Source organism: Pistacia vera, unplaced genomic scaffold (genome assembly GCF_008641045.1).
Source record: "Pistacia vera cultivar Batoury unplaced genomic scaffold, PisVer_v2 Contig545, whole genome shotgun sequence".
In the NCBI taxonomy this organism is placed as follows: domain Eukaryota; kingdom Viridiplantae; phylum Streptophyta; class Magnoliopsida; order Sapindales; family Anacardiaceae; genus Pistacia; species Pistacia vera.
In genome coordinates this window covers 403,367-416,325 of record NW_022196385.1, presented here as the reverse complement: position 1 = coordinate 416,325, position 12,959 = coordinate 403,367, and the positions used below count along the sequence as shown (strand labels likewise).

Genomic DNA, 12,959 nt, shown 5'->3' with positions numbered 1-12,959 from the left:
ATTTTTGTAAAATTACTAATTAAAGAGTATTAGTGTAGTGTGAAGAAATAGACATTTTTAAAAATAATAAATTATTAAACATTTTTAAAATAATAAATCAATTAAATTAAAGTGCATCTGTATATAATACAAAAATTAAACAAAATTTTGAATTGAAAGGTTATTCAACAGGAGGATGAATTAAAGTAGATAGTAAAAATGGTATGAATCATATTTTATTAAGATTCAATCCCCTAGAGTTAGCAAAGTCATCTTCATATTGTTAAATTATATACATGTTTATTGACAACCAGAACTTGTAATGCTCTGTGGAGGGAACAGTAGAAGAAGAAGGGTCCAATAGAGTCTCAAAAATCTCTACGCATATGAAAAGTACACACCACATCAGCTTTATAGAGAGTTTGTGAATTGTGATGCTTTTGTACCCTGCATAGAATTATGATAATACAAATTGTATTGTATTTTCTGATCTCAATTGGAACCCAAAACTTGCTGGTTGTAGAGAAAATGAAGCGCTGAAAGAATCTAGAAATTATAGAAACTGATGCTCAGAACTGGATGTCAGAGATCGATAAATCACTGCAGAAGCTGAAAATTCTTGGAGGCGAAGTCCAAGCAAACAAGAGGGTCTTAGTGAATCCCAGACAACGTAAACCCTCAGTAAAAAGGTAAAGAATAAATATATGTTGTGCTGATATATGCTAAAATTGTGTAGTTTTGTGTTTTATACTTTCTGGGTTTGTTTAAGGCATTTCATTGAACATGTTGATGGAAAGCTTTTGAGGAATGGTTCTTTAGCAACATGTTGGAAATGCTTGAGGAATGGTTTCTTACATGTGGTGTGTTTGTTGACAAAGTTCAAAGAAGCATAAACAAAGTACTACTTGGACCTGATTGGTTTGCTCGCAAACAAATGACAGTTACAACCTGGCATGAGGTGATTTCCAACTACTTGAATTTATTAATGTCTCAATCGATTGATAAGCCTAATTAGTTCATCTTCTGGTCTTGCAATCCCTGAGCAAGACCCCATTTAATTGTTTCGTTGTGTAGCCAGATGCATGCTTATTTCATCGAGGGGTGAAGCAGAGTATTACCTTGGCCATTACTATATCCTTAAAATTATTGCTTAATTCTTACATTTGCTTACTTTTTCATTCATGCATATACTTATTTGTTTATTTCTTACATTGACATAATGCAATCTTACATTACATTTACAAAATTCAGACTATAGGCATTACAAATTAGTCTATCTTTTATGTTGATTTCCAAGCAGACCTAGATGATTTCTTTTGAAGAAATCCTTTGGTGGTTTTTGCCAGTGTCACCTTGCGTATATTGTAATTGTGTTTTATCCAAGAAATTCGAACAGTTAAATTGTTTTTTTTTTCCCTAATGATTCATTGATTGGCAGAACATTGTGTGATTCGTATTACCAAAGGATTTTTCATCTCTGACTGTATCTTGCTCTTGTATTTTGAATTTCAGATTTGCGTCAGTCTGATCTTTGTGTTGTTAATGCAAAGAGGATTGGCTCACATCTTACTATTATAGAAGGCATGTGTATCTGTCTTAAAAATTTCTCCAATACTATCAAACATGAATTGTATTCTAATTTCAAGTTCCTTGCTGCTGAATGTATGTAGGGTACTCTACTTTTCTTAACTTCTAATATTTTTCATTTCTCTAGATGAATTATTTATCTTTGAAATAACTACAAAATCATGATTTTTTAAACTATATGATGTTTTGGTGTATCACTAAATTGGAAGTGGAGTTTGATTCAGAAGGAAGTACACAACCATGTTCTTTAGTGTCAACATGATTGATTGATAGAGAATCAAAGCCAAAGCATAGTTTCTTAGAATTAATTTTTAATGGGAAAAAACAACTTAATTTGTTTTCCAATAGGCAGTATCTTTGTTTTCGTTTATGTTTTCTTTGTTGATATTGAGGATTGTGGATAGGGAAATCACTATCGTCCAGCCAAGATACCTTTGACTTTAGTGAGCCCCTTAAATTTACAGAGGTAATTTATTTGTTTTTGCTTAATTTCATGATACAAATTGTATGAGAGATGAATATGACATAGATCCCAATTATCGAAATTCAATCTGGAACATTTAGATAGTGGTAAGGGTTGTTTGACTTTCGGTTTCCATGTTGTAATAGCTATTGTTGTTGTATCCTAGAGGCAGTGTAATTTGTGCTGTACTTTACTTATTGCTATAACTTCATTCTATTTAGGTCAGAAACCATTGAGAGAACCTACACAAGTAGGTTGTGACAGAGCAGAGATCATTGCGTTACTCAGAATTAAGGGAATTTTGTCTACACCTATGGTTGATACCACTATTTTGGGTTATTCTACATTTGAGATTCTAGCATATCAGTTTCACAGTCCAAGTCTCAAGTGTTCTACTGTCCTAAATCAAGAAAGAGTTAAACATAGCAAATCCAGGAAGGATATATAAACTCTTTAGAATCAACATGTTGTGATTGATTCTACCCTGGTAGTTGCAACAGTTGTTATGAAATCTATGCTATGGCTTAATTATTGAAATTCATCAGAATATCTATGAATTCATACTGCCGACGCTGTTATGTACAAAATAAACAACTGAACTTTTTAAATCAATGACTTTACACTATGGTCATATGTCATTGCTAGTTGCCACTAATATAAAAATTTGAAACTATTTGACTTCATTCAGGTACCATATATATATATATATATATATGCAAAAGTTGCTTATGCTCATGTCCTTCCTACTGGTTACTCTTGAGTCTGACAAAGAAAGATGATGTGGCTTGCTGTGAGAGAGATTGGAGTGAAATACAAGAACGTTGTATAATAATTCTATATATATTTCAATGGTATACATATAATATAGTTGCTGATGCTTGTGAAATAGGGATGTCTGTGAAACATTCAAAATACGACCCAGATATCTTGGTACATTCAAAATAGTTAAGTGATTGAGTTTGTCTCTAATAGGTTTCCTTTTTATATTGATCGAATTTATGATATGTGAGACTGTCCCATGTAACTTTTTCTTGGACAGAGGATGGTGTGTAGGGCAGCATTTGTCTTGCAGTTTTGTTCACCTAAATTTCAGCTATACATTCTAAGAGATATTGGAACAATTCAATTCAAAGTCAAAATGATATTAAGGGCATTTATAACGCTTTTGTCAATTACATGATTGTATTTTTCAGGATTATTTTTAAATGTAAACATATAACCTTGATTGTAATCCACATGTTCAGGCTAAAATGTATACATTGATTTCTCTTGCTGAAGACAAGAATTTGATTCTGAATACTTCACAGATTGAGCTCGATGGTTATAAAAGAAAAGAATGAAATCATTCATTCATGGATTGTTTTGATACTAGCTTCACAAGTATCTTCTTGCCAATGAAGCATATTCATTTCTCTTGCAGAAGACAAGAATATTTCTAGATTTCTTCTTATGCTGAATATATCAATTCATAATTACAACTATTTTGTTGAAAGAAAAGATGAGCATGTAATAAGGATTGAAACTTATTTTCAATATCAATTTCATCCTACTTCTTTATATCATTCACTTTTATTGCTTTATATATTCCTTTGTTTTTATATTTTTTTAAGGGAGACAAACCAGTCTTTTGAACAAAAATATTTCATAAATCTCTTTCTTACAGATTCTAACTCATAACATTATTTAAAGAAAGAATGATCTGTAACAGGATGGAACCAAGCAACCGAGAGCAAAAGGCAATAAGGATGGAATCAATTACATACCTTGCTTCTTCTTCTCATTCAAATTTTCTTTTCTTTTTATGCGTATCATTTCACAACACCAACCAACTCAAAGATGCATACATAACTTCCTTCTTCACACCATGGACAGTTAATCCTCGAATGACATACTTCATGTTACTCTTGTGTTAAACTATTCTGATAATATATTATTTGTGTATGAAATGATGAAGTAAGAAAGAATCGCATAAAAAGAAAGAAATTTATTAGAAATAAGAAAAGAGAAGGTGTACAGCATAAAGCAAAGAAAAGCAAATGGTATGAAGAAGGAAGGTCTATATTACATAATGCATTTGGAAATGAATGATTCCATCCTTCGCCTCCTCCCAAGACTGCTTTCTTTTATAACATGCTACTGTGTTATATGAATCTCTCATGTATTCAAAATCAAATGCAGATATATTATTAGTTAAATTATGTAGAAATATCTTGTCCTCAGAAGAGCAAATCAATATGTACAGAAGCAAATTATTTACACAAAGATAGTACATATTGATAGACAACATCCAATAAACTTGAAACATTGTTGATGGAACCAAGCAGCCTGGACATGCTATAGATTTTGACGCATTAACATGTTATAAAGTAAAGATGATGGTTGCAAGCAGCCTTGGCAGCAAAGGCAGAGGATGGAATCATTCAAAAAATTTCAGGATCAATTTCATGCTTTCTTCTTCATATAAACACTTTCTTTGCTAAACGTTTCTCTTTTCTTACTGTGTTGTCCTCCTAAATACCCTTCTCGAAAATTACGATACCTTCTTCACTCAAAGATGCATTACATACCTTCCTTCTTCACACCCATTTAATTTTCTTTGCTTTATGATGCAACCTTCTCTCTTTTCTATGTCATATCAATATTTCTTTTCTTTTGTGCTTCATTTCTTTACTTTTTCATTTCATGATGCAAACAATATATTATCAAAGTAGTTTAACACAAGAGTTAAGAATGAAGTAGATTTTAAATATATATCTTGCTATACTTATATGATTTTATACGTAAAATTTGATTGTTGCTTTTATATCCAGCTCATTGTATTCTTCATGCTCAATATAGATATTGATTTTCTCATTCCGAAGACATTTCTTGTAGAATATATCTACATTTTATTTTGAATAAATTAATTGTAGATTCTAACACATTAGCATGTTATAAAAGTAAAGAAAGAAATATGTTGTAATTAATAAGGATGAAACCAAGCAGGCTTGACAGCAAAGGCAGAAGATGAATTACATGCTTTCCTTCTTCAGATAAATCGCTTTTCTTTGCTCAAACTTTTCTCTTTTCTTATTCATTTATATACTCCTCCTCCTTTTAATTTGTGCTTTTCTTATTCTTATCATTTCTCAAATTGCATTCGTCCTCTTTGTTACAACCTAGCTCACAAAATCTCTCCTAAATACCTTCTTTCACCTTCAATCACTCAAACAGAATTTTCTCTTTCACCTTGCTTGAATTTATTTCACTTCTTTTCCGTTTGTTCTTATCATTTCACAACGCTCAATCATTCATTCTTTAATTAATTTCTTCATCTGATTGTGTTTGTGTCCTCCTCTTTGTTGCAAACTAAGCCACTAAATTTCTTCTAAACCTTTTCTTCAAATCCTTTCTTTTATCCTTCTCTCACCTTCAAAGAGTACTTAGTAGGAAAAAAAAAAAAAAAAAGCCATGGAATTTCTTTCTTCAATTACTGTGGAGGTCGGAAAGTGCTTGTTCACAGCCGCTGGTGATCAACTTGGTTACTTGTTTCATTACAACGACAATGTTGAAAACTTGAAAAAGCAAGCTAAGAAGCTGGAAGATAGCAGAGACACGGTGAAAATGAAAATAGAATCTGCTAAAAGCAATGGAGAAAACATTTTTCCTGATGTTCAAAGCTGGATAGCAGAAGCTGAGAGTATTTCTGCAAAAGCTAAAAAGTTTATTGAAGATGAAGTCAAAGCCAACAAGAGGTGCCTCAAAGGGTGGTGCATTAATCTCAAACAATGTTATCGATTCAGTAAGGAGGCAAAGAAGCATACTCTGGAGATTTCTGACCAGCTCCAAGCAGTGGAAAAGTTTCAGATAGTGTCTTGTCCTGCTCCTCCGTCTGGAATTATATTGCCATCAAAGTTGTTTTCTTCAGGCACTTTTGAATCTAGAAATTCAATTAAGAAGCAAATTGTGAAGGTGCTAATTGATGATCATAATGTCAGCATAATTGGAATATGTGGGATGGGGGGCGTGGGTAAGACCACACTGGTCAAAGAGATCAGCAAACAAGTAAAAGAAGAAAAGATGTATGATGTGGTGGTGATGGCGGTTGTGTCTCAGACTCCTAATATTGTGAAGATTCAAGAGGAAATTGCTAACATGTTGGGTTTGAAACTTTCGACTGATATCGAGTCAGGAAGAGCACGATCCTTGTGGGAGAGAATCAAGAAAGAGAAGCGGATTCTTGTCGTGTTGGATGACGTTTGGGAAAGAATCAAATTGGATGAGATTGGTATTCCTTTTGGGAGTGACCATAGAGGTTGTAAAATTTTAATCACCTCTTGGAGGACGAAGTCAAAGCAAACAAGAGGTGTCTTAGTGAATCCCAGAAAACGTAACCAACTCAGTAAACAGGTAAAGAATAAAATTTATGTTGTGCTGATTATATGCTAAAATTGTGTAGTTTTGTGTTTTTATACTTTTGGGTTTGTTTAAGGCATTCATTGAACATGTTTGATGAAATGCTTTTGAGGAATGGTTTCTTCATGCAACATGTTTGATGAAATGCTTGTGAGGAATGGTTTCTTACATGTGGTGTGTTTGTTGACAAATAGTTCAAAAGAAGCATAACAAGTACTACTTGGACCTGATTGGTTTGCTCGCAAACAAATGACAGTTACAACCTGGCATGAGGTGATTTCCAACTACTTGAATTATTTATATGTCTCAATCGATTGATAAGCCTAATTAGTTCATCCTTCTGGCTTGCAATCCCTGAGCAAGACCCCATTTAATTGGTTCTGTTTGTGTAGCCAGATGCATGCTTATTCTCAGAGGGTTGAAGCAGAGGTATTACCTTGGCCATTTACTTATCCTTAAAAATTGCTTTAATTACATTTGCTTAACTTCTTTTCATTCATGATATTACTTATTGTGTTATTTCACATGACATAATGCAATCTTTACATTTACATTTACAAATTCAGACTATAGGCATTACAAATTAGTTATTATCTTTATGTTGATTTCCAAGCAGCCTAGATGATTCTTTTGAAGAAATCCTTTGTTGGTTTTTGCCAGTGTCACCTTGCGGTATATTGTAATTGTGTTTATCCAAGAAATCGAACAGTTAAATGTTTTTTTTTTCCCTAATGATTCATTTGATTGGCAAGAACATGTGTGATTCGTATTACCAAAAGTTTTCATCTCTGACTGTATCTCTGCTCTTTGTATTTTGAATTCAGATCTTGCTGTAGTTTGATCTTTGTGTTGTAATGCAGAAGGATTGGTCACATCTTACTTATCATAGAAGGCATGTGTATCTGTCTTAAAAATTTCCCAAAACTATCAAACATGAATTGTTTCTAATTTCAAGTTCCTTGCTGCTGAATTGTATGTAGGGTACTCTACTTTCTCTTTATCCTTCTAATTATTTGTTCATTCCTCATAGATGAATTATTTATCTTTGAAAATAACTACAAAATCATGATTTTAATACTATATGATGTTTGGATGGTACACTAAATTGGAAGTGGAGTTTGATTTCAGAAGGAAGTACACAACCATTCTTTATGTGTCAACATGATTGATTGATAGAGAATCAAAGCCAAGCATTGTTTCTTTAGAATTAAATGTTTTTATGGGGAAAAAAAAACCTTAATTTGTTTCCAATAGGCAATCTTTGTTCCATTTGTTTTTTTTGTTGATATTGATGCATTGTGGTAAAGGGAAATCACTATCGTCCAGCCAAGATACTTTGACTTTAGTGAGCCCCTTCAAATTTACAGAGGTAATTTATTTGTTTTGCGTTAATTTTCATGATACAAATTGTATGAGAGATGAATATGACATAGATCCCAATTATCGAAATTCAAATCTGGAAAATTTAGATAGTGGTAAGGGTTGTTTTGACTTTCTAGGTTTCTCATGTCTTGTAATAGCATTGTTGTAATTCCTAGAGGCAGTGTAATTGTGCCTGACTTTAACTTTATTGCTATAACTTCATTCTATTTAGGTCAGAAACCATTTGGAGACCTAACAAGTAGGTTGTTGACAGAGCAGAGATCATTGCTGTTACTCAGAATTAAGGTAATTGTCTACACATGGTTGATACACATATTTTGGTTATTACATTGAGATTCTAGCATATCAGTTTCACAGTCCAAGTCTCAAGTGTGTTCTACTGTCCTAAATTCAAGAAAGAGTTAAACATAGCAAATCAGGAAGGATATATAAACTCTTAGAATCAACTTATGTGTGATTGATTCTACCCTGGTATGTTGCAACAGTGTATGAAAATTGCTATGGCTTATTTATGAAATTCATCAGAATATCTATTGAAATTCATACTGCCGACGCTGTTATGTACAAAAAACAACTGAACTTTTTAAATTCAATGACTTACACTATGGTCATATGTCATTGCTAGTTCCACTAATATAAATTTGAAACTATTTGACTTCATTCAGGTACCATATAATATAAATATATGATGCAAAAGTTGCTTATGCTCATGTCCTTCCTACCTTGGTTACTCTGAGTCTGACAAAGAAAGATGATGTGCTTGCTGTGAGAGAGATTGGAGTGTAAATACAAGAAACGTGTTAAAATATATATATATATAATTTCTTCAATGGTCTACTATAAATAGTTGCTGCTTTGTGAAATAGGGATGTCTGTGAAACATTCAAAATACGACCCAGATATCTTGAGTAAACATCAAAATAGTTAAAGTGATTGAGTTTTGTCTCTAATAGGTTTCCTTTTTTATTTGATCGAATTATGATATGTGTGCCCAGTAACTTTTTGGGCAGAGGATGTTGTGTAGCGGCAGCTATTTTGTCTTGCAGTTTGTTCACCTAAATTTCAGCTATACATTCTAAGAGATATTGGAACCATTCAATTCAAAGTCAAAATTGATATAAGGGCATTATAACTGCGTTTGTCAATTACATGTTGTATTTTTCAGGATTTTATTTTTAAATGTAAACATATAACCTTGATTGTATCCACATGTTCAGGCTTAAAATAGTATACATTGATTTCTCTTGCTGAAGACAAGAATATTGATTCTGAATACTTCACAGATTGAGCCTCTGATATGTTATAAAAGAAAAGAATGAAATCATTCATTCATGGATTGCTTTTGATACTAGCTTCACAAGGATCTTCTTGCCTAATGAAGCATATCATTTTCTCTTGCAGAAGACAAGAATATTTCTAGATTTCTTTTTTATGCGAATATATCAATTCATACTACAACATTAATTGTTGAAAGAAAAGAATGAGCATGTAATAAGGATTGAAATTATTTTCAATATCAATTTCATCCTTACTTCTCTATCATTCACTTTTATTGCTATATATTCCTTTGTTTTTATACTTTTTTTAAGGGAGACAAACCAGTCTTTCTGAAAACAAAATATTTCATAAATCTCTTTCTTACAGATTCTAACTCATAAATTATTTAAAGAAAGAATGATCTTTAACAAGGATGGAACCAAGCAACCTGAGAGCAAAAGCAAATTAAGGATGGAACAATTACATACCTGCTTCTTCTTCTCATTCAAATTTCTTTTCTTTTTATGCTGTTATCATTTCACAACACACAACCAACTCAAGATGCATTACATACTTCCTTCTCACACCATGGACAGAGTTAATCCTCGAATGCACACTTCATGTTAATCTTGTGTTAAACTATTCTGATAATATATTATTTGTGTTATGAATGATGAAAGTAAAGAAAGAATCGCATAAAAAAGAAAGAAATTTATTATGAAATAAGAAAAGAGAAAGGTTCAGCATAAAGCAAAGAAAAGCAATGGTATGAAGAAGGAAGGTCTATATAATAATGCATTTGGAAATGAATGATTCCATCCTCGCCTTCCCTCCAAGACTGCTTTTCTTTATAACATGCTACTGGGTTATATGAATCTCTCATGTATTCAAAATCAAATGCAGATATATTATTTAGTTAAATTATGTAGAAAATCTTGTCCTAAGAAGAGCAAATAATATGTACAGAAGCAAATCTATTACACACAATCTAGTACATATTGATAGACAACACAATAAACTTGAAACATTGTTGATGGAACCAAGCAGCCTGGAATGCTATAGATTTTGAGCTTAACATGTTATAAAGTAAAGAATGATGTTGTAACCAAGCAGCCTTGGCAAGCAAAGGCAGAGGATGAATCATTCAAAAAATTTAGGATATTCAGCTTCCTTCTTCATATAAATCAATTTCTTTGCTCAAACTTCTCTTTTCTATTCTGTGTTCGTCCCCTAATACCCTCCTGAAATCAATATACCTTCTCTTCACTCAAAGAGCATTACATACCTTCCTTCTTCACACCATTTAATTTTCTTGCTATGCTGCAAACTTTCTCTTTCTATTTCATATAAATATTTTTTCTTTTGTGCTTTTCTTTCTTACTTTTACATTCAGGATGCAACCAATTATTAGTCGCTAGAGAATAAAACTTGAAAACACAAATGCAGTAGTGTAAATTCTGCTATATGCTAGTTTCTTTCTTGAAGGTGTGATATCATATAGCGATAAGGTGGACCGAAGAGGATAACTGGATTAGGATTTGTAAAACCTTATATATTTGTGGATTTTTTAGGTTATGCTAGGATTATTGGCTTGTTAAGAATTAATGAGAGGTTGTCAAGCTACATGAACTATTAACAAATTAAGTTTAGTTGGCTTTTTTTACCGACTTGAGTGTAGATCATGGTAGAATATTGTTGATTTTTTTGTTTAGGAGTAGAAGTAGGTTTTGGCGGTCAATACGTAAAGAGAGAAGGGAGGAATGATTTCTTCCTTGAACTGAACGTTTCTTCCAAAACTTCGTCTATTTGATGCTCAATGTTGTATCATTGTCTTTGATGCCGTCAAGGTTGGTAAGGGCATTCATGCACACAATGGTCTGTGTATCAGTACAAGTTTCTGTTTCTGTTGTGCATGTGTTTTTCTGGAAGACATTCCTAGTGAAGCTGCAGTACTTATTATCAATTGTCTGATATGTGGAGGTATTAGAAGCAACTGATTATTTTATAAACTATAACAATCCGTAATTGAGTTTAAATTAGATCTCTTAAGAGTTGTTGATGATTGCTGATTGCTTTATTAAGAGTTTGTTGGATATATTATTGTATATATTCATCTTTTACAAGTTTATTCATAACCAATGCTCTCTAGAGGAAGAAGAAGATGATGATGAAGCAGAAGAAGGATGACTTAACTACTTGTTTTGAAAGATATTGAGATGTCAATGCAAGAAATTTTATCATTCATATGATTGTTTTGTATATATACTTATTATAAACATTAACGGTGTGTGTAAAAGCTTTTATATTTATTCTTTGTAATTCATGTACATTCATTTTTTTTTTCTTTTTTTTTTTCCCTTTTTATTGTATTTAGTCTTATTTTAGAGGTAAGGCTCATTATGTCCCCCTCTGTCTAGGTGTCATTTTTTTTTCAATTAATAAAATTTTTCTCGTACCGTCGAGGTTTGCTTAAAAAAAATTAATAGTACAAGATTTTATTCATGATGTAATTAAAATTTACTTATTATAGATTGGGTGCACGAGATTTTTAACCTTACTCCAATTATAAATCAACGGGTTAAATGTTTGCTTAAAAGAAATGAGTATCTAATTTTTGATAAAATTACTAATTTAAAGAGTATTAGTCGTAACGTAGTTGAAGAAATAGACATTTTTTAAAATTAATAAATTATTAAAACATTTTTAAAATAATAAATCAATTAAATTAAAGTGCAATACTGTATATAATACAAAAATTAAACAAAATTTTGAATTGAAAGGTTATTCAACAAGGAGGATGAACTTAAAGTAGATAGTAAAAATGGTATGAATCATATTTTATTAAGATTCAATCCCTCTAGAGTTAGCAAAGTCATCTTCATATTGTTAAATTATATACATGTTTATTGACAACCAGAACTTGTTAATGCTCTGTGGAGGAATCAGTAGAAGAAGAAGGGTCCCAATAGAGTCTCAAAAATCTCTACAGCATATGTAAAAGTACACACCACATCAGCTTTTATAGAGAGTTTGTGAATTGTGATTGCTTTTGATACCCTGCATAGTAATTATGATAATACAACATTGTATTGTATTTTCTGATCCCAATTTGGAAACCCAAAACTTGCTGGTTGTAGGAGAAAATGAAGCCGCTGAAAAGAATCTAGAAATTGTAGAAACTGATGCTCAGAACTGGATGTCAGAGATCGATAAAATCACTGCAGAAGCTGAAAATTCTTTGGAGGACGAAGTCAAAGCAAACAAGAGGTGTCTTAGTGAATCCCAGAAACGTAACCAACTCAGTAAACAGGTAAAGAATAAAATTTATGTTGTGCTGATTATATGCTAAAATTGTGTAGTTTGTGTTTTTATACTTTTGGGTTTGTTTAAGGCATTCATTGAACATGTTTGATGAAATGCTTTTGAGGAATGGTTTCTTCATGCAACATGTTTGATGAAATGCTTGTGAGGAATGGTTTCTTACAGTGGTGTGTTTGTTGACAAATAGTTCAAAAGAAGCATAACAAGTACTACTTGGACCTGATTGGTTTGCCGCAAACAAATGACAGTTACAACCTGGCATGAGGTGATTTCCAACTACTTGAATTATTTATATGTCTCAATCGATTGATAAGCCTAATTAGTTCATCCTTCTGGCTTGCAATCCCTGAGCAAGACCCCATTTAATTGTTCTGTTTGTGTAGCCAGATGCATGCTTATTCTCAATGAGGGTTGAAGCAGAGGTATTACCTTGGCCATTTACTTATCCTAAAATTAGCTTCTAATTTACATTTGCTTAACTTCTTTTCATTCATGATCATTACTTATTTGTTATTTCACATGACATAATGCAATCTTTACATTTACATTTACAAATTCAGACTATAGGCATTAC

The 12,959-nt window shown here is 32.0% G+C and overlaps 1 protein-coding gene across 1 annotated transcript; it reads left to right on the top strand.

Moving 5' to 3' along the window:
* Positions 1-5,479: 5,479 nt before the first annotated feature.
* LOC116107648 (disease resistance protein SUMM2-like) lies at positions 5,480-6,521 on the top strand. Its single transcript, XM_031393938.1, has 2 exons — positions 5,480-6,418; positions 6,501-6,521. The coding sequence occupies exons 1-2, from the start codon at positions 5,480-5,482 to the stop codon at positions 6,519-6,521; spliced, it is 960 nt and encodes a 319-aa protein (XP_031249798.1).
* Positions 6,522-12,959: the final 6,438 nt, after the last annotated feature.